At 34.2% G+C, this 22,179-nt stretch overlaps 1 protein-coding gene and 1 long non-coding RNA gene across 2 annotated transcripts; one reads left to right on the top strand and one right to left on the bottom strand.

The window, feature by feature from the left end:
• Positions 1 to 201: 201 nt before the first annotated feature.
• LOC138124713 (uncharacterized) lies at positions 202 to 5,212 on the bottom strand. Its single transcript, XR_011157250.1, has 2 exons — positions 2,963 to 5,212; positions 202 to 2,911 (listed from the first exon to the last, which is right to left on the bottom strand). It is a non-coding gene; the product is annotated as an uncharacterized lncRNA (long non-coding RNA).
• Positions 5,213 to 11,188: 5,976 nt separating this feature from the next.
• LOC138123205 (uncharacterized) lies at positions 11,189 to 15,344 on the top strand. The gene is made up of 3 exons (XM_069037792.1): positions 11,189 to 11,579; positions 14,610 to 14,763; positions 14,816 to 15,344. Exons 1-3 carry the CDS (start codon positions 11,393 to 11,395, stop codon positions 15,204 to 15,206), a joined length of 732 nt encoding a protein of 243 aa, XP_068893893.1. The 5' UTR covers positions 11,189 to 11,392; the 3' UTR covers positions 15,207 to 15,344.
• The last annotated feature ends 6,835 nt before the right edge of the window (positions 15,345 to 22,179 follow it).

The following is a 22,179-nucleotide window of genomic DNA, read 5'->3' as shown; positions in this document are numbered from 1 at the left end:
CCAAACTAAATTCAAAACAGTCATTTGTTTTCGAGTTATGACGTCATCGATAGTTTTATTAAATGGAAACCCCCTATTTTTTTTCTTGATTCTGATAGCCCTTTTAATTGTCTAAATGACAGTGTATAAATTTTGTTATCTTACATAAGAAAATTTTTGAGAAAAAAAATAATAAAATCTGAAAAAATAAATTTTATAACGAACAAAAACAAGTCAAAAAATCAAGTAGGTAAATCAAACAGTCAAATGTTACTGTCAATTTCATTCGTATGTGTTTTTTGTTTTACAAAACGTTTTCGAAAATGACTCATTTAACAGAAACACAACGTATAGAAATTTTAATTTTGATTGGGTGCCGAGATAAAACTAGATAAAACTAAAACAGTGGGAATTTCTTCAGAAACTTGCTTTTTGTCAACAAGCTGGGGGATGGCAATTCGAACATTTAATTCCATAATTTTAAGATCTTACTAACAAAGTTTTTGACTTGTTTTTGTTCGTTATAAAATTTATTTTTTCCAAGTTGAATTATTTTTTTTCTAAAAAATTTCCTTATGTAAGGTAACAAAATTTTTATTCTGGCATTTAGACAATTAAAAGGGCTATCAGAATCAAGAAAAAAAATAGGGGGTTTCTATTTAAAAAAAACTATCGATGACGTCATAACTCGAAAACAAATGACTGCTTGGAATTTTATTTTGTATTAAAATATGTATTTTTATAAACTAAAATTGACCTGTTCAAAGATTTTTTCGGAAAAAATTTTGTTTAATTTTTAATGAATTTAGTCCATACTTTTGCCGCTCACTGTACATATTGTATATGCACCTCAGGAGTGCATGATTGTTACCGTCGGTGCTCTGTAGGTTCCTCGGTCTTCGTCATCGGGCTACAAACTGCACCTCGGGTAAAAAAGAAAATTAATATGAAATAAATATATATCATAGAAGGTTGAGTTGCCTATGCTTTTTTACGCGTGGGAAAAAAAGTTGACATAAAGGGCTTGAGTTGGCTATGTTTTTTTGCCCAACGGAAAACTTCATACAATCAGGGAGTAAAGTTGCTCATTACATAGAGGTCATGCAAAATAGTAGTTTATTTGACGAGTTTGTGTGTAAATTGGGCCTTTTTTGGCACGCGTGGGCCATTTTAAAACGCGAGTGAAACGAGCGTTTTAAAGGCCCACGTGTGCCAAAAAAGGCCCAATTTACACACGAACGAGTTGAATACAACGTTTTTTTGTTCGACGAGCCCCTTAAAGGCTCGAAATCGCTTAAAACCTTTAAAATTAGCTTGACGTTTCGTTTTGACAAGTTGTGACATTTATCAAAATCCGTTCACATAGGAGAAAATTCTCAAATTCTGACAGTGTCGAACAAAAAAAAATATTAAAGCATCCAAGGAAACTTTTTGACAAATATTTTTAATCTATTAAAAAATGACATACTTTGCGACTTGATAACGATGCATAAATGTCGCGTTTTTTGACGGTTATAGAAAAAGGTATATTTTATCAGAATCAGGAAGAACACAAAAAAGCGAATATTTTCGATCGAGCTGATCTAGATAGAGCTAAAACTTTTCGTGTTTAAAATTATTTTGAAAAATGGTTATGTCACATGGATGGTTCTCCATGCGACGATCGTGTTTTTTTTTTCACTTTTCGGAAATACACACATAATATCCGTCTTCACCAACAGTGGTGGAAGTTGTGCAAGTGGTTCAACTTCTCCGATTCTAGTGGATCTGCAATAGCAACGTCAAACTGGTGTTGAGTAAACCCGGCAAAAAGTCTGATCGCGAAACACGGCGAAGGTTACCGTAGAAAGCTGCAGAATGACGCAACAACCATCCGTCGGCGGGGTTTCGGTCCTTGAACAACACAAAGTGTACGCTGCATTGCGTGTCAGGTTGACGGCGGTGCGCCTGCCACATGCATCCGTGGACGGTTGCCTGCCTCTTGCTTGCACGACAATCGCACCGCTGCCGCTGCCGCCGACGTTCTCGTTCAAACGACACCTATTTATATACTTATATCTCATGAAATTCAAATGACTGAACCACTAGAAAGGGTCTCTTTATTTATTTGCTAGTCGATAATTTCAGAGAGCTGTCGATAAGAAAATTTAACCGTCCATCCCTAGATCACACAATTTTCCGTTATAAAAGATCGATAAACGTTAATGTAATGCTCGTCGAAAAATCAATGTGACGACACGCTGCGAACGTCTAGCGATCAGCCTGCAAGCCGAGCACGCCACGAAATGAAGATTCTTTGGAAAAATGATCTCTACCTTAGCGAGAGGCTCGTTGATGCGTTTTAAAAGATATCCAAACTAAAATGGCGAATCCCTTTATAATCGTTAGTTAGAACAACCGTTCGCGAGCGCTTGTAGAGTGCTCGTTCGAGGCACCTCCAAACTAGGGTAGAAATTTTGTAAAACACTGTAATACCTAACTGATTACTACACTACAGAAATTTGAACTCTTCTACTATTACCCGACTCTTCATCATTCATCGTTTTGGCTCGCCAATTACTCCGTGCTGCACACCATCTCCTTGATGCGCTCCTTTCCTCGAACGTTCTAGGTTGGCCTAGGAGTTTTGAATTCCCTGGCGGATAACTCACTTCGCTTGTGCGTATTCAGGAGAGGTCCAGACGCGCCCTGATTGTTCTTCAAGCATTACAGTGCCCTCCATTAAAATATTGTCCATCTCAAACAATCACCTCACATGTTGTTCGTTTCGGAATATGGTCCCACACGATCCAGGTGTACGACCTTCATCTTCGCTTTGGATTCGACAGACATGTCTTTGATTATAATTACATACGGACCCTCCGAACTTGGTGAACCTTGGGTGATCGTCTCTTTGTTCGAAGATATTCTCTCCTCTCCCTAAATCTCCGTTCTAAAAACCCGTTTATTTTGCGTTGAAGCGCCTTAAAGTTCACCCACATACGTTTCTACATCTGTTTGCTCTCGCTCCGGTGTTCCGAACAACAGGACCGACCAATCAAAACGTTTGCTGCATCTGATGGGTCGTTTCGTGGATCGCCGTGCTGTAGAGGACGGTCAACGAAAACCATCCACCACTTTCGATAGATATTCCTCAATTGTTTTGTTGAAACGTTCTACCATACCATCAGGTTGAGCGTGTGGTCCTGGTTTTTCGTATCCCCAATATCTCACAAACTCCTTGGTACAATTCCAATCCCAAATTTCGATTTTGGTCTGGGAAACTATTACCGCTTGTGGTTGGGTATTTGAAGTAGTTGATAAACTAGTAAATGGAAAACACTCAGCTGTTTACTCAAACGGTGCTCCCACATTGTACTGATTCATAGATCCTTTACATACTTCATTCATGCGCTTACTAGCGGCACATTTTATGTATTGTCGATATCAGGCTTCCACGTCGTTCTTTGCTCAACGTTTTGTTCACGTCCAAGTATGAGTCAAATGTTCGTACACTTTCTTCAACACTTCTTCTACACTTTGACGGAACCAGTTGCATGGTACACAAATTTCATATAACTTTTCCAGGATTGCTTCAGTAATCCAGTTTCAACCGTGTGAGAGTCCTATTGAACCCATAGTGCTTTCAGGGCGTGTTCGTTCGGAGCTTGCAGCCCCCTCCAAATTAGACGAACGCGTTACATTACAGGTTCGGCTTGCGTAGTCTGTACGGGCCCTTAGAGATTAGCATTACATCAGTTTGTGACTCCTTTTAGACCGATTCCCATTGAGCAGAGCGACACTGAGCAGCATGATCCAGCAACATGATGCTTACAGTTGTCTGCACATTAAGCATGCGCTCGGTTTCAACCAAGCACTCTAAGCAGTAACCTGCAACGCAGCGTGTTACTTTATGAAACAGCAAAATTTTTGTTCTCCGTGAGTATCATTTTGCTGTGTTGCTGCTCCTGCACCGTTCATTGACGAACAAGTATGAATCACAAAGCATCGAAATTCTGTAGCAACTTGCAAGCAAATCATCATAAAATTTGGTTAAATTTTTCAAGGGTCATTCTATACTGTGTATTTGTAAAATTTCCGTTCATCATCCTGGAGTCGTCTGAAGAGAATGTTTTCGTTTCTTTTTTCTTGATTTTTTTTCATGCTGATTTCATACAGTTTCTATGACTATCTTCTGATCATGTAGTAGTAGTCTCTTCTGCCGTGCAGATTATTTAAGACAAAATGCGTAGTGATAATTATTTTTGTCGTTTTTTTGGCCACTGTTGCTTTGTTTGATGCTTAAGTAAATATCCCAGTAAAAACTACTGTGTGCTGCCTCATGGCCTTTTATTTCGATGTTGCCCTGTCTTCAAACTCCAGGTAGGTCTAGGCGTTTCGAAGATGACTCACTTCCGCTCGAGACACAGGTATAGATTTGGGAGAGTTCCAGACTCGTCCCGAGCTCCACTATTCTTCGCATGTTACAATCGTAGGCGAAACAATTCTGAGCAAGTCTGAGACAATCATTTTCACAATAATTTTGTTCCAAAATTTTTTAAAGCATTTTATTTTTCACTTTAGTACGGGGTGATCAAGAAGGACTGTTTAAGTTGGTGACACTGGATCGTATTTTAAATCGTATAACAGGAGTAACTTCCGGTTGTTGGTGGCTTGTCGTTGTTAATGCTATACCTATATCAGATAATTGTCAAATAAACCAACAAAACATATCCAGTTGCAGTGTTATAAATAACCGAATTTAAAAAATTTCTTAATTGTACTGCCAACTTAAACAGTCCTTCTTGATCACCCGGTATAATTGCATGATAACTCCTAGGATACGAAATACGTAAACATGTCCATAACAACCGGGGCATAATACAGGGCGAAATAAGAATAAGCGGGCGTAATGAATTCATAACGCCCTCATCAATTCATAATTGCAAAGGTACCAATTTTTTTTTTCTTAAAGAACACGTAGTGAAAAATAAAATCTTGTATGCACCACGGCGTCACCGAATGATTACGCCCATCGAACGATATCCATCTCTCGGGCTAAAGCCCTCGAGTTGGATTCATCGTTCTCCGGGCGTAATCATCGTTGTAACGCCCTTGGTGCATAAATAGCTATTCCAAATATCGTAAAAAATTGAGAACTTAATGCAATTTTTTATTCGACTTTTGTTATGAAAATTTGCGAACGAGCGTTAAATCTCATTAGAAACATATTTAGATATACATATTTACACAAATTACGTTTTCGGATTTTCTTCTTATTGTTACATATAAGTAGACTCCCGATTATCCGAAACCGGATTATCCGAAACGTCGGATTATTCGAAATAAAAATTGAACTCGATTTCTCCGCTTTATCCGAAACGAAACTGATATTATCTTTCGATTATCCGAAACGAGGTATTTGTTGCGCAACTTGATGCGTTTTCCAAGAACTGGAATTATTTAAGAATTAGTTTTTCGAAGAATTTGTGCTTTCCGTTAAAAAAATTCTTGCAAAAAGGCGGACAGACCGTGAAAGCATTGCTTGTAATCGACACCGCACCTTCTCATTTGTCTGAAGAAGAGGTTAGAAGTGGAGATATTATAATCTTGTTTCTGCCACCATCCAATGGACGTGCTTGAAAATTTAAAAAGAAATTACTGTAAGTACGTTTTAAATATGTGTTGGAAGAAGCAAATGAAGGGAAGAATCTAAGTGAAATATTAATTTAAAAGATGTTACTACAGTATACTACTGGATTGCGGACGGATGGAGCAATGTCAAAAATGCACTACTATGGAACAAAATTATCGACGATGAAGCAACAACTAAGAAAACTCTTGATAATGTTGATGGTGATATACAACTGTACAAACTAGCAACAAAAATAACTGAACTGAACTAAAAAATATTGTTTCGATAATATTTGTTTATCATCTCCGTTTTAACCGAAATTTCGTTTATCCGAAACAGGTCCCTTCCCGTGCGTTTCGGATAATCGGGAGTCTACTGTACCTATTTTTAGTTATACCGTAACTCGCGTGATAAAGTTTGTCAGTTGTAAGTCTTTAATACAGCAGCGACGATTGCCGTAGTAAAATGTTTGTCAAATAAATGCATAAAAAAATCCTATTTAATGCAAACTTCTTATTTTTTTAAATTCATTAAGTATAAGGTTTATTCAAAAATTTCAAAATCAAATTTTTTCATCGAACTTGGGAACTATTACATCTTCTCATCTTCAAAATTTGTATCTCCATCCGCTTTGTGTGTTAGAAGGTAGGTGAAAATCGGTATGCAAATTTTGTTTAATAAATGATTGTATGTAAATACATTTTTGTGTGCTTGGTGATTTTGTGTTGCGGCGATTTTCACGAACAATAAATTTGTGTAAAATTTTGTGTTACATTGGAAGAATCTACAGAGGCATTTAGAAAGAGACCTCACGGCTCATTCAAACATATGAGCGGTTTCAAAAACAAACCAAACAGTCGACGTTTATCCCAGGGTAACCATCAACATTGAAAATTGAAAATGTTGCGAAAGTTCACGAAATCATCCGATCTAACCGTTGTTCAATTTTTCGTGAGGTAGCTGAAGAAATAAATATGTACATATTTCAAAAAATCTCTGTTATGAGAAAATCGGTTTTCTTAGAACTTGCTTACTCATCTGATTTTGTAAGAGCTGGATTTTTGTTTGTTCTAAATTAAAAATTATTCATAAGGGAGGGGGTTATAAATCGATTGATTCGATAAAACAAAATTTACTGACGGAACTATTCAGTATCGCGAAAGTTGCATTCCAGAGCAATGTTTTACAGGATGCAACAAATGCTGGTCGCGATGTATAGAAAGTAGAAGAGACTGCTTTAAACGCGACAAGATCAAAGACAACTTGTATTTAAAGAGTTTGGGAATTTTCCAGACAAACCTTGTACCTATATTTACATAATATTTAGTTATATGTATACATATGTTTTGCTTAAAATACATTTTAAAATCTTAAAACTAGCAAGTATACAGAAGCCACTACGTATCTGAAATGAAAGTTAGTTAATAAAAGATAAAACTTAGATTCGCATGATTAAAACTAACAACAACAAAAGTTTCATTGGCAATACCGTAATAACAGTTAACTAGGATACTGACTTTTGTTTTTCATAGGTAACTTCGATGGATTTTTTTAATTATGTAGTAGGTACATATATCTATGATAAAACTACATACCTATATGTATACATAATAGAAAACATCTTCAAAAAATTGTTTCGTATTCGTACATACAGATCAAAATTCTAACAGAGAATGCTTGGTAACTTTTGAACTAAAATTAGGGGTGATCAAATCCAGAAAAGGCATCACTTTATGGAAAGACCTTTCGAGTGATACCTAACTTGTCTACTTCTTCGTATTAGTAGGTACATATTGATAAAGTTCTAGCAGAGATTGCAGAGACTAAATTGTAACTTCCGACATGAAAGTGAAGGGAACCTAGAACCCTGAAGAGGTACAATTTCAAGCGAAGACTTCTTGAACAATACCTAAATTGTCACTATAACGGGGTACTATAGTTGGAACTTATTCGAGTAGGGGGATTGATATAAGTGATATCAATGAAAATCGGAACTTTATAACGGTGTAGGCCTGTTGTAAGATCCGTTACAATTATCGCACGGAGATATTGAGGGTCCCTAAATTCTCCGGACTGAATAACACGGAAGATTTGGCAAGCTTTACATATATGGATCGACCTGATCTAAATTGGTAGAGAGATACTTCTGAGAGTCTGTAACCAACTAGAAATAGCCTGGTGACCAAATCAAAAACGATTTGCATCGTCAGTGTCGTAAAACTAAAGTTCTGCATGAGAGCGAATTTAGTCCGTGTCCATGGTATAGAAGTTTCCATGAATTCTGAACTAAGAACCTCCTTGCTGTTGTTTATTAATCGCAACTTCCGAGCTGACCATTGCTAATGCTGAGTTGCAGAATCAAATATTTTAGCAAAAGTTGTGGGATTTCATATCGTTTTGTGTTAGGAGCCAAAATATCCTTCTATTATGACAAGCCTCCAGTAGTTGATCGCTCTGAGGCAAAATGGTGAGAATAACAGTGACAATACTTGATAAGAGTTCTAACTGTGAATGACACCCAACGATCTGCTGAAACCAACTTTCTGCGTCTTTTGACACGTAACACCTTCCGTTGATGGGTAATTAGAACGTTATACCATTAGGGTACGTTTATGTTGGAGCTACGATGAGCGATAAAAGCGGCGACAAGAGCGAACTGCCATGGTTTTCAAATGGCAATTCGCTCTTATCGCCGCTTTATCGCTCATCGCAGCTCCAACATAAACGTTCCCTCAGAAAAGAAAAAAGACCTCCATAATTCGTATGGGCATTAGTTGTCTATGATATGCTTCGTCCAGCGGGAGATTGGGCGATTTTAAATTGTAGGCTTGTAACCCAACACTACAAAACGCACTAGAATACATTAATTAGAGCATAATTTCAGGGCAAAAATGTTACTGTTTGAAGGATATATTTCAAATTTTACGTACGCTAGGTACAATCGGATAGCAAAAAAAAAACTGGTACATTATGTTACTATAGACACTTCCAAAACTCACATTTTTTATTGAGTTTTGGTGTCTAAAGTCTAAAACAACACTTCGTACCAGTTTTTTTTTGCTATCCGATGGTACATACTTACGTTCTCTACGTAGAATTTAGAGATTTTTATGTCAACCAATCTCTCGCTGGACAAACTTTACTATAAAATCGGAAATGTCAATGCTTATAATTGTCAGAACTGACATTTACATTGACATTTCTGATTTTGTCTTGGATAGCAAAATGCTATTGTGTATTGGTACAAAAAAAAACAACTCTGTTATAAATTTCACTGCGACTCGTCTATCGTGAACCAAATTAATGTATTATTGTTTCACGACAGTTTTGGGGTTTCCGCTGCCTGGTGCATGTTCACAAAGTTCTCTCTAAGTTTGAAATCTCTCGACCAACTCTCACCCATTTGAGGCGAAGGTGCAGACCCGCCAATACTTCACTATATTCTTATGGATTTCTTGCCGCGGCATTCATTTCATGAATGTTACTGTCAATTAATAGGCATTCGTTGATTACGTACGTCAGAGACAATAAAATTGATGATCAACCACCTTCGTAGCAAGCGTAAATTTAAATGTGTTCAGCTGAAAATCGCATTCATGAATATCAGAGATACATTCAATGTATAACAAAAATTGGAAAATTTTTATTCGAATTACATACTGCACTTTTATAAATAATAGTAAAATTAAAATTTTTAAAATGTATTTATTTTATAAGTGTTTTAGATAGCATTTTACCCACGCAAGAATGTTTAAACGCGAGTGCGAATGCACGAGCGTTTGTGGATAAAATACGAATGCAATATAACGTTTTATTTATTCACAATCACAAGCCCAAATTATTATTTAAAATATCACAAAGAATGTCCCTTCTGAAACTCAGTGAAACTCAGAACGCGAGGTGCTGGTTGCTAAGATTATTATTTGTTGTTATGATTTCTAATGTCCAATAAGAGATGCCCATCAGTGACAAGGAAGTCAAAGTAACCAATGGGAATCTGTGTGTAAGTAATTATTCAATAAAGTTCAAATGATTTGTATTAATTAATCTTCCATTTTCACTTATCTAGTAGTTTATTCCACTAAAATGGATAAAATGCTAGTTAATATGATTCATATAAGAGTGGATAAAAGTCGTTTTAGAATGTGATTGTGGATAAAAGTTCAAATTCTACAGTCAGTCAATGCGCTTGTGCAAAATCAAACATTTATTACTTGCTGAGAAAATTGTTGTAAATTATAAAAACAAGGTATTTAAGCTTACCTACTCTGTCAATTAAAATGAGAAAAAATTAGTCAACGACTCTCTAGACCAAAGCTCCCATATCTTTTGTTAAATTTATTTTATTTATTTTTTTGCGTGTTATGTAGAATTTCACGAACATTTTTCTGCCGAAGCAGCCCATCATTCGTACAAGCGTACAACGACGTTTACCAAGTTGTAAACTGTTAAATTATTTTTGTTCTTAGCCTACCTTTACCAATTTTTTATCCCACCGTATAATATTAGCCACTTATTTTAATTTCAAAGTGAAGTAGTCCAGAAATACCGTATATGATCCAAAAAAAATTAACGATCAAGTTAACTAGGTAAAACAGAAGTCAAGTTTTATATCCATTCTTTCCACGGTTAAAATAAACAAATCTGTCAAAAATATTTGCGTTTTTTTAAGTTTTTCCAATTAACTTTATTTTTTGTGAGATTTACTACTATCGGGCGTTCCAAAAAACTCTAACAGAATCAGTCAAAAAAATTATAGGTTACCATTTGAAAAATAAAAGTTGCCCATTACCCATAAATGGTTAGATGGTTTTTAGAGCCATTTCGTTTCTTGTATAACTTTTTTCATTTGGGTCATCAATAGTAAAGTTATAGCCTGGGCCGTTTTTTTTTTAGACAACCTGTAAAAGGAATTATTGTTTTTTGGCAAAAGAAAATAATTAAGACCATTATTTGATCGTTGAATAAATGAGGTATGACATTTACGGTTTGACAGCTAACGGACGCAATAAAAGCACCAGGCGACTTGACCAGAATTTCTTTTTTACCCTTTTTGCTCTGTGTCATGTATGTAGCCGGATAAATCGGTCTAAGAAAAAGAATCAACTCTTGTTTTTCATGGCCAAGATTGCCATTTCTAATTATTATTGATCTTTATTTTACAGCGCTAGTAGCGACCGCTTTGAAGACTGAAACTGTAAACTGTACTACCGAAAACTTGAAACTGTTTATTTTAATTCCATTTATAGTAATGTTTAGTAAAAAGTCATCTCCGTTTGTGTATTTATAAGTTGCTCCGACACTTAAAATCTTGAACGATCAAGTCTTAAAAGGAAACGAACAGGACTTAAGTATGTCATAAAAATGCGTCTTTGCGACAACATTCCTCCGTAGAAATATATAACTAAATATTATGTTGTGTTCCACTATTCTGATCTAATTTAAATAAAAAATTCAATGGTTATCTATAGGTATCGATAGCATGCTTATAGAAGCGTCACACAACTTCTATAAGCAAGGTCACTGCCACACATGGTATAAACGTCCAAATCGCACAAAGTGCTGTTTTAACGGACCCCTAGTTAAGGCTGCATCCAGTCTGAGCGGTGTCGTCGCCGGAAGGTGGAACAAAACAGAGAAGGCGTGTGAGCCACAACATTGCGCGCGCAAGTACGCAGCGTTGCCAACCTTTAATATTACATGCAGTTTGTTACTCCCATTGACTATTGTATGTATCAGGGCCGTTGGTTCTAGTTTCGTGAAATAAATTTAACATCTAACTCATAATCGTTGTCGATTATGTTACGCAGTATTATAGATTCCGAAAAACTTATCGAAGAAGTTAAGAAACGACCAGCACTGTACGACGGTCGAGCTCACGGCAATAACGACGCGAACGCGAGAAAGGCATATTGGGAGGAAATCACCAAAGATGTGTTTCATGAAGTATGGGATACTTCGAGCAGTAACGAAAAAGAAGCGTTAGGTGAGATAAACAATAATCTTTCCTAACGTAATAATTATCACAGCAGTGGTTATTGTAATGGGTAAAGGTGAGGTTATGTGAGGCGGTAAATTCAAATAAAACATTGCTAAAAATTTTACTTGAATGTTCAATATATTTTAGAATATTTGTATAAAAAACAAGTCCAATAATTATAAGTATATTAATCATCTGTTAATAATTGACTTATATTATAATGCTGTAGTTCATATGATAAGCAAGTCTCAGTAGACAAACAAATGCATTCGACTAATTGAATTCTTTGAAACTAAAGTAGAATTAAATATGAACAAATGAAATTTTCAAGACTTATAACTCATAACGTTATTAAAATATTTATGTACCTACGATGAAGAAAATATTTTCATGTATATGTATATGTAGATCTAAGAATAAAATAAGTAATAAATAATTATTATACTCTATTAACGTTGGTTAAAACCAAACTGTACATAAAGTTACAGTACCTACCAATTGGGTAAAGAATTCGGATTCGGAATTATTTATTAGATAAAATATGTTATAGCTAGTAGAAGTTCAAACATTTTTAAATGAAGTACATACATACATACAACTTTACAAAAATAAACAAAATAAATGTTATTATTACACATGAAGAATTTTTAAACGTAATAAAAAATCAGCAAACATATGGTAAAATTGAAAATATGCGTACATGTATGGATTTTTACTATTGATAAACATTTGAAATCACCTTGTGCATTTGTTTGAGATAAACCTAACCAAAATATTCCCTCGTTGTCAAATGTTATATCGTGTGTTCATTAAAATTTCCCGTAAAGTTGAAGAGTCAATTGTGAACGCACCACGGATTACAACTCTGATAAAGCTGTTTATACAGGGTGTCCCCAAAAAAAAAGACGAGTCCATAGCTCTCTTATTTATCGGAGGATTTTAATTATCTATACACCAAATCAAATGGTTGTTAGTAGGCTACAAAACGGCTTAATAAATTTACGTATAGCTACAAGGGCTTCAAGACTAAACTGTCAAAACATTTTTTTTCAAATGGGATTACATACTTTTTTTTAGTAATTCTGATTGAGATTTTAATTCTGAAAACAACAATGTATCACAAGTATAACTTCACATAAAAAAAAAATAACACTAACTTTTGAAACAAATGACGAGCACCAAGCGAAAAGCTATCAAAATGCATTGCGTTACAATGTAATAACCAAATTAAGGTAGCTGGAAAAACAAATGACAAATAATAACATGTGGGATTGCGCAATATGCCGCCAATGTTTAGCGCAAAACATAGAACATAGACGATAGTAGCGTTTTTTAAATTTTTTTTGTGAATTTTTGGTATTTAAGTGTATATTTGTGATACATTGTTGTTTTCAGAATAAAAATCTCTATCAGAATTACTAAAAAAAAATATGTAATCCCATTTGAAAAAAAATATTTTGACAGTTTACCTTTGAAGTCCATGGAGCTATACTTGAATTTATTAGGCCATTTTGTAGCCTATTAACAACCATTTAATTTGGTGTACAGATAATTAAAATCTTCCGATAAATAACGGAGTTATGGACTCGTCTTCTTTTTTGGGGACACCCTGTATAAATCTAACCTTAGTTTTTGCATTGTTTGTGTTCTTAATCTCCAGACTGACGAGTGGTGCATTCACAATCGATTCTTCAACGCAACTTTGACGGGAAATTTTAATGAACACCCGATACCATATGTTTCAAAAAATGTATGATCAACAGCGACCATGAAAAACAAAATATGACGTATGCCTTAACTTGAATAATCCAGCCGTAGATGTCATTATTACGATAGTTATCATAAACAAACATCAAAAATGATTTTGGTTTGAAAAAGATTCCTAAATTTAATTACCGTTACCAAGATTTGACCGAACCGCTGTCCCATAGATATGGTCCATTAGCACAGTAATTCACAAAATCAAAGTTATAGGTTATTTGAATCTCGGTCTCTGATTATGAATAATATGTAGTTTCGATGCTTTTGTTTTTCACAGCCGCTCTTCATCATACATTTTTTGAAATGTATACGATAGTTATTATACCGGGTTTTCATAAATGATTCGTGTCACAAGAAGACTGTGTTTCCATTTAAATACGTGGTGTCACAGCACACCTGATGCATGAATCATTTATGAAAACCTGTACATATGTGTATTTTATCAGAAAATTTGAACAAATGCATGCAAGAAATTATTAAATTATTACAAATGTAATTTAGACTGTCACGAATAAAAACATTTTATTAAGAGTCGTAAGTAAATACAATGTGCCAAAAAGAAAACAAATCAGAGCAGGCGAGGCGTTGCAAATTATCAGTCATGTCGTAGCGGAATTCTCTGCAAATAAGCGTTCAATGCATGGGCGTAGACAATTTGTGGTCTCAAACGCTACTTTATAATAAATCATACTTCATGAATTTTAAACCTTGGACTTATAATTGTGCATTTTATTATTATTATCTGATAATGGAGAAAATGTATAAAATAAACAAGAGCAACATTTTATATTCATAAGAATGGGTAATTTACCAGCTTTATTGCTAAACGCGACACCCCTGGTAAGTAGATTTTTCGCGCAAATGTCAAAGAAACGTCAACGATGTACTGTTATTAACCGAGAACACACCTTTTCGATTTCGGTAAAGTTTACAGACGTTTACTGTAATTGTAAGCAACAATTATCCCAGAATAAGTGGTATAATGGGTTTTACCCTTGAAGATAAAGCATTAATTATTCTTAATAATTCATTAATTTTTAATAGATCTTTCGAAAGGTAGACAACTAATAAAACGACTGTGCATAGCAAGTACACATATGCGTATGAGTCAATCTAACAATAAGACAAACTTTTAGATAAAACAAAATATGAGGTAGCAACTCTTGATTTGTTTCCGTTTTGATAACTTGGTATTGTGCATTAAGTGACTCTCTACTTCCATTTTCTACTAATAATGTAAAAAATTTGAAAAGATAGTGATAATGTTAATTTCAGTAAAAGAAGTTCAAGTGAAATGGAAGTCACTTCGAGATGCTTATAATCGAGTGAAAAAACAAGAAAAAGATGATCAGATGAAAGGTGTCGTCAAAAATCGAAAAAAATACATTTTCTATGATCAACTTTCATTTTTGGAAACAATAAATAAAAGGTGAAATTTTGGAGAAATACAAAAGTTCTCTTTAATTTTTGTTATATTGCAGAACTTGCAGTCCGAACGCTATTTTCTTGCAAGATCATGAAGAAAGAAACGACGACAGTATGGATAACACTTATTTTTCTTCAGAGACTTCTAATCTGTTCAAAGCAGATCAGGAAATGTACGAACCAAACACTTCCACCGTTGTTAAACCTCTCGAGGATACTGTATCGGAACAACGTGAAACTGAGGACCGCTTATCTAGTATCTTGAAGGAACTAGTCAAGATCCAAAAGGAGGACAGGGCGGACGACAGAATGGGAAACAAGAAGTTTCTTCTGTCGCTTTTGCCATTTATGGAAAAATTACCGGACGATGTCAATCTGGAAGTACGGCTTCAGTTGATGAGTATTCTGCAAACCTATTCGAGCGGGGAAAGTTTCATGAAAACATAAAAAAGTAACACCGATTCAAATATGTATAAACAAACATTCCAAGTTGATATAATATAATTTGACAATTTAAAATAATGCGTAAGTAATTAGTTTTAATACTGTATGTGATGTTTTAATAAAAATGAAAAAATTGAAAAACGCTCCATTTTTTATTTAACCTAAAAGTAATTTTTTTGTTACAAGTTGACTCAAATCATGAGGTGTGTCGAGTAGGTAAAAATCAGCTTACAATCAAGAGCTTTAAAAGAATTCGATTTAACTCGTAAAAACCCTGGTATTTAGCCTTAATTGTAATAGGTGAATGCGTTTATAAAGAGCGATAAAACGTTTAATGCCGAATTTATTAAATCAGTGGCACCCGCGTTTCAAATAAACACAACCGAACTTAATTTCTGATCTTTCATTGTGCGATATAAATGTCAAATGAAAACTGTTAACGAGGTGATGGTTGATTATTAGCATGTAATTGGCCATTAAATAATGCAATTATAAACAATTCAAATACTGCAGTAATGTGCGAAACTTCCTAGTTCCTGGTAGTTTCATTATGTTGGACTTCTGTTTGCTAAGCTTTGGTCATAAAACGTTTGTGCCCTCTAATCGTTAAGTTAAGTATTTTTAAGCAGCTACACTCCCCGTTTCCCGTTCTCTTCGTGTTTCCACCGGGCTGTCAATTGATAACCTTCGTGCAAAATATTTCCATGGCGCATTTATGAAATACGTCTTCTGAGATTCTTCGATATATTTTCGTAATTTCGCAGACGTTTTCTAATAAAATTCAACGTTCGTTACATATTTATAACGAAATTTAGCTCGTTCTCGTCGGGTATTCAAATTTAAAAATATTTTCGCTACAAGAAAAAAACTCGAACCCACACACACGCAAGCCTTGAAGGGACGAGCAGCTCGAACTCTCGCAACAGGCGACCAACAGCGTCATCGCCATCCTCCATCGGACCGACATGTGCAGCACTTCGAAGGCGAACTGGGGCACGTCACTGCTGCATTGTGAAGTCGGCCAGACGCGGCCACCAGATACAGGATATCTTATGAAAATAAAAATGATCACGTGACCCGTGCCGCCAGGCTCCGACATTACATACGTGATAAGGCGGCCGCGAAAAGGCCAGAGAGCGAACGATAATGTCTCGCCGATAACTGATGGGTGCGCTCTTATCAGAAAATTTTAAATTTTGTGAAACCCAGAAAGAAAGAAGCCCCTTGCGTTGTTTTGTCAAAGGACGGTTGCTTCCTTGAATGAGAATACGAACTATTAACGTCCAAGACGCTGAAATGTCGCGTAAACGACATTTAAGTGACATTTTAGAGTTCTGACCTGAAGGCAACACATGCATTATTTTGTCCGGAGCGTAGAGTTTTACACTTGGTTCTTGTGCAAATGTCTAATTTGAATTTGTAGCGTCGCTACATTGAAACAGAACATTGTTTAATCTGGTAGAAGTTCCCTCGCCGGTAGAAAAGAACATCCCCCTTTCCATTTTTTTAAGTGTCTAATAGAGGAAAGTTGCCAGACGTCACACAATCTTTGAGAGTTTCTCGCGATATAATTTTATTATAATAGAATAACAAAATATACAGGGTGTTTCTGAAATACTTGTGTTAATTTTAACCAGTCGAAGAACGCGCCAAATCATGGAACTTTTCTCTATAACATTTTTACGAAAAAGCAATACAAATTGATTTAAAATTTGGAATAAATTAACCATCAAAGTGTATACCCGCCTATGGGTAAGGGCGAAAATTTTCTGTTGTGATAGAAACAGAGCTTTGTTAAAAAGTTCCATTGTTATAGAAAAAAATAAATAAACAAAATTTAGATTCTATGGTTACAAAAAATAGAAACTAGTTAATCACACAAAACGACTCGTTTGATAAAAATTGTGGGGCGAAAAATCTTGGAATACTTTTACGAATTTTACAAAATGTTATAGAGAAATGTTTCATAAATTGGCGAGTTCTTTCACTGGTTAAAATTAACACACGTATTTCAGAAACACCCTGTATAGGTGTACCTAAATCTAGTATATTTTAATAAAAATTAACTACAATATCAATGTTGATTTTTAAATGGAAAAGATCAAATTTTTAAAATATGTATGTATTTTTGAAATTTTCAACTCGTGATAAAAAGATATAAATAATGCGGTCTTATGGTTCATTATTATGTGAGTAGTTCCTCATTGACTTGATTGTTACCAGAGGTAAAGTCAAAACGAAACATGACAGGACGGAGCTTAGGATGCGCGCTCTCCAATTTACCACTGGCAGGGGCGTATCATACAGTCGTCAGTTTAGGGCCAAAAACGTAACCAAAACCCAATTTTCTTCATCTGATGAAAGAAATTCTACACCGAGGTCACCTACTTTTGTTGTATGTAGAACCTCTAATTGAATGATGAAACCTATCTTCATCTTCAGAACATTCCCCTAACACCCTATATAACGTAAACAAAAGGAAAATGTTTTTTCTATTTTTGACTCCGCCACTGCCATATACGTAAGCTGGATTCAACTGATCTACCTTCGTCTTCTGAGCAAACCACGTGATGTCATGTTTCGTTTTGACTTTACCTCTAGTTACTCAATAAATCATTGGACTTTCACAAAATACTGAGTAGACGAAATGAATTGACAATTATTATAAATAATTTTGAAATCTGGCGTCTGACAAACCCGTGCACAACAAAATACAGTGCCTTCGGAAGGCTAAAAATCTTTTTTGTACTCATAGCCTTGAAAGCAACGCTTCCAACATCCAACGCTCGCTCCGAAACGAGTGCTTCCCGGTCGACTCGAATGTAAAAATTGCAAAAAACACTGGCCCTTTGAGGCATTAAAAAAAAAAATCTGTCTTGATAATAATAAAATTTAGTTCATAAAATACAACTTCCCTGGGTTTTCCTCCATTAAAAAATTACGGAAAGATTTATAATCCTTGAAAATTGTTCCTACAAAATTCACAAATTATTGCAAACATTGAAATATCAAGTGAAGCAATTGTTTCCAATAACCAAAGATCACTGCCTACTTGGTTTTATGTTCGTTTATGTTTAATGTATTAAAACAAAAAAATTTAATTTAATTTTCGTACAAAAAATATTGTACGAACCACTTGCGTGAAGACATCTTCCGTTCATTCGCGCATTAATTAAACGCATTCGCTCCTTCGTCGCTCGTGCTTTAAAAAATGCGCTCATGCGGGAACATCGTCTTCCCGCACTTGGTTCGTAAATAACTATTTGCGTACAAGGAACGTGCCTTTTAGACTAAAATTTTATATTTTACCGCATTTCGTGTCAGTTTTCAAACGTTACTACTAATCTGTAGAATTTAAATTATCTAAAGATGATGATCTTTATATGTAATTCATATTTCTACCAAAAAGGGTTTCTTTTTTTTGGAGTTTTCCATAGATATACAAATAAGCAATTTGGCACTGAATGGACCATCTCCATCTGTGGATATACTGTTTATCATAATTATAAAGCATTTACAGTCTTCTCTATATGTATTGACGATTTATGATATCAGCTATTTGTTTGTTTGGTGTAATTAGAAACAAGAGTTTATTTGAAAGTCTACGTCGTTTTAATTAACCATTTAGAGACCTGTGGTACATATGGCATACTTTTACATCGATATTATGTTGACAGTTAATGACAGCGCAATGAAAGGGTCAATCTCAATGGTTTCTAATATTTTACGGATTTTGATAAATGTCACAACATGTCAAAACGAAATGTCAAGCTAATTTTAAAGATTTTAAGCGATTTGGAGCCTTTAAGGGTCTCGTCGAACAAAAAAACGTTGTATTCAACTCGTTTCTGTGTAAACTACTATTTGCCAACCATCATAAAATTTCCCAGAATTTTAAAATTCTTACTTTTGATTTAAAAACGGCTCAAAAGTTGCAAAATAGAAAAAATAGTATAAAAAATTCGTTTTATAAGGCGTTTATTCCATTACACTTCTTTATGAAACTCGTTTTTTAATATACTATTTTAGTTACATTATAATGAAATAGTAGATTGTGTTATTAGTATTACTTATTAGGATTAAAAGTGGTACTTTTTTGACTACTATGCCTAGCATAGTATTTTTTCTCCAACCAAGTAAAGGACTCATATCATGAAAAGTAAGTACATATATTTAAAATTCTAAGGCGAACGTTTTATTGAAATATTCCGTTAACCAAAAGGACAGTGTTGGCTTCTGTTTTGTTTACATATTTAGTTGTCTTTTTTAAATCAACAAGTGTTAGAAGGAAAAAAATTTAAGCCTAGGATTAAAAGTACTTTTAATCCTAGGAGGTAAAAGTGTTACCTTAGTAACACGCAACTTTTTTGTACAGTTACAAAAACTGTTTTTGAAAAACATCAACTTTAATGACAGAAAACGGTATTAAAATTAGGTAACCCCTTTTAAGACGGTTGGAGAAAAAACATATTTTAATAAAAGTTTAAATTGTATTTACGAGTATGGTATACCTATGTTCTCACTAACCATCATCAGAAAGGTAACACACAGGTTTAAAAAAGGGTAAAATATTATAATTATGTACTCCTGAATGCGTTTGTAAAATTGAATTTTCGTGTCTGCGGTTCATTGAAAAGAATTTGACGAAAATCGTTTTCCCCTGCTTGTTTTAAGAAAATTAAACATGTATGCATGCATTACGGAAGGTAATATACAGAAAAAGGAAAAAAATATGTATTTATAATATTAGTGTTAAAGAACGGTAGCGTTTCAGTGGTTTCATAATATTTGAATATAAGAGAAAGATAACCCCAGCTAACTAACACATTTAGGTGGAGTTTTTACGAGGCTTTGAATTAAAATATATTAGAGAATATTAAAAATCCCTCTTGCCTTTCAGCATTGTCATAGGTCATAAATATTAATTTAAAAAAAATCATATGACTACAGTGATTTTAACTGGAATCTGGTCTTTAATGTTACACAAAAAGTTACTTTTCTACATTAAAACGTATTCCATGTCTAAAATTCTTATTTATTAAAAAGGTAAATTTCAAATGTCTCGTCTCATCGTCGATGTGCATGGCACGCCGACTGCTGCTTGGACTTGCGAATGGTCCAACGAGATACCTTCAAAAGAAGTAGGATGCGCTCATTGACAATATTTGTTTGGTCTGATATAGCATGCCGGTGCCTTCTACAGCTAGACAAGTGAATGAGAAACGTTGCAATCGTGAAAGGGCGTTCAATAATTTGATTGGTCTGCAGCTGCCAGCTATGGCATGCTACAGGCAGAAGAACCCTAGCCAATATATAGTAGTTATAGTTGGTTCATGAGATATTAACACTTATTTCAGTGCTCCAGTAACACAACGAAAATCATTTTTAAAAAATGTTACTAGAGAATTTTTGATTCTTGATTATGGATTAAAGTAATTTTAAATGCAAATTTATATAAATCAAAGTTTAAACAAATCATGTACCAGCAATAAAATTATTTAGAATTAGAGAAATAAAATGTACATAGAATGATCTTATGTTACGAAATTTTGAAGTATATAATATGTCGAAAATGCCTGACCAAGATAGTTTTGCAAAGTACGGACGGTAGTGGCAAACAATAGCACTAAACTTCAGTCAGTCTTCGATAACTTATTTGATTGAGTAGGGATTTACGTTAATGGCCGGTTTCACAACATTGACAGTAACATATTTAGAAGTATGTAGTTACTTTTTGGGTTTCGGCAAATGAAAGAAACTGATTGATGGATCTTAATTTAATTTTCGATAAAAGTTTGTGAAATGTCTGTGTGAATGTACAGCTGACTTAACATTTCTAACCAGAATCAAATTACATAATCAATAACCTTTAATAAGTCATAAATCTATAACTGCAAATTTATGTTACTTTTGTGGAAATCATTCAAGGACCAAACGTTTCAGTGACTGAACACCATTTATTTAGAAGAATAATTCATATTATTCTAATTATCAGATACTGTATTTAAGTAGTAACATTACTTATTATTATTATATTTAATGTTTGAACATAGGAAACCCCTTAAGAAACATTTTCTCTTTCTATTGGAATTAAATTTTCAACATTAATTTACATTGCTAATTAATAAATTCATTAATTATCAACGACGATTTAAATATTTTAAGCAAACATACCTAATTCTTCTAGCAATTTTTGCTTGCAACTAAATTTTGTCACAGATAAGTGAAAATAGGGGACATTTTATTATTGTGCGTGGTCGCGACTTAATACTAAGTATAAGTATTTTTGTTTTTAAATAAAATGCTGCAAGATGCCATAAATATTACTAAGACTATTTTTATTAATAATCATATTCATAATTTGACCTTGCCTTGCGCAGAACTTGTTTTCTATAGAGTATTGTTACGTAAAAGTTTTCCAAGTACTCCAAGGTGTACTTTTGTATTTTTGTTAAACTAGTAACAGATACAATGGTTTATGTTAAAATAGGGAAAGTCTATGCAAATACGTATACGTGCCTAAATATATAATTGTACAAAATCGAGTTCAGATTAATTATATGAATATCCGACTGGGAGTTTAAGCGTTTTAACTTGCCTCACATGTAATCAGTGACATTTGCACTGTTGATTGTAATTTCCTCACTCAATCAGACCTAAATAGTGAAATCCATATCAGTCACTCGTTAAAAAAGTTGCATAACTTCATTAATGTACATTTGGACAAGAGAAAATTTAATACATATTTCCCAAGTAGGTGTACCCATTGTTTTCTTTGGCGGTTTTGGTTTTTGTTTTTAAAAATGTTAATCACCTTTATACGGCTTTACCTTAATAAGATACAATAAAATAGATAATATTACTGAGGAAAAGGTATTTATTTCATTGATAAAATATTGATGAAATACAGTTTTTTAGAAACTGTTTCTTACAAAAACCCTTTTTTTTCTGCAACATTAAAACTGCAAGACAAGCT

Source organism: Tenebrio molitor, chromosome 2 (genome assembly GCF_963966145.1).
Source record: "Tenebrio molitor chromosome 2, icTenMoli1.1, whole genome shotgun sequence".
NCBI lineage: Eukaryota > Metazoa > Arthropoda > Insecta > Coleoptera > Tenebrionidae > Tenebrio > Tenebrio molitor.
The sequence above is the reverse complement of the archived record's forward strand: the minus strand, read 5'-3'. Positions and strand labels throughout refer to the sequence as shown.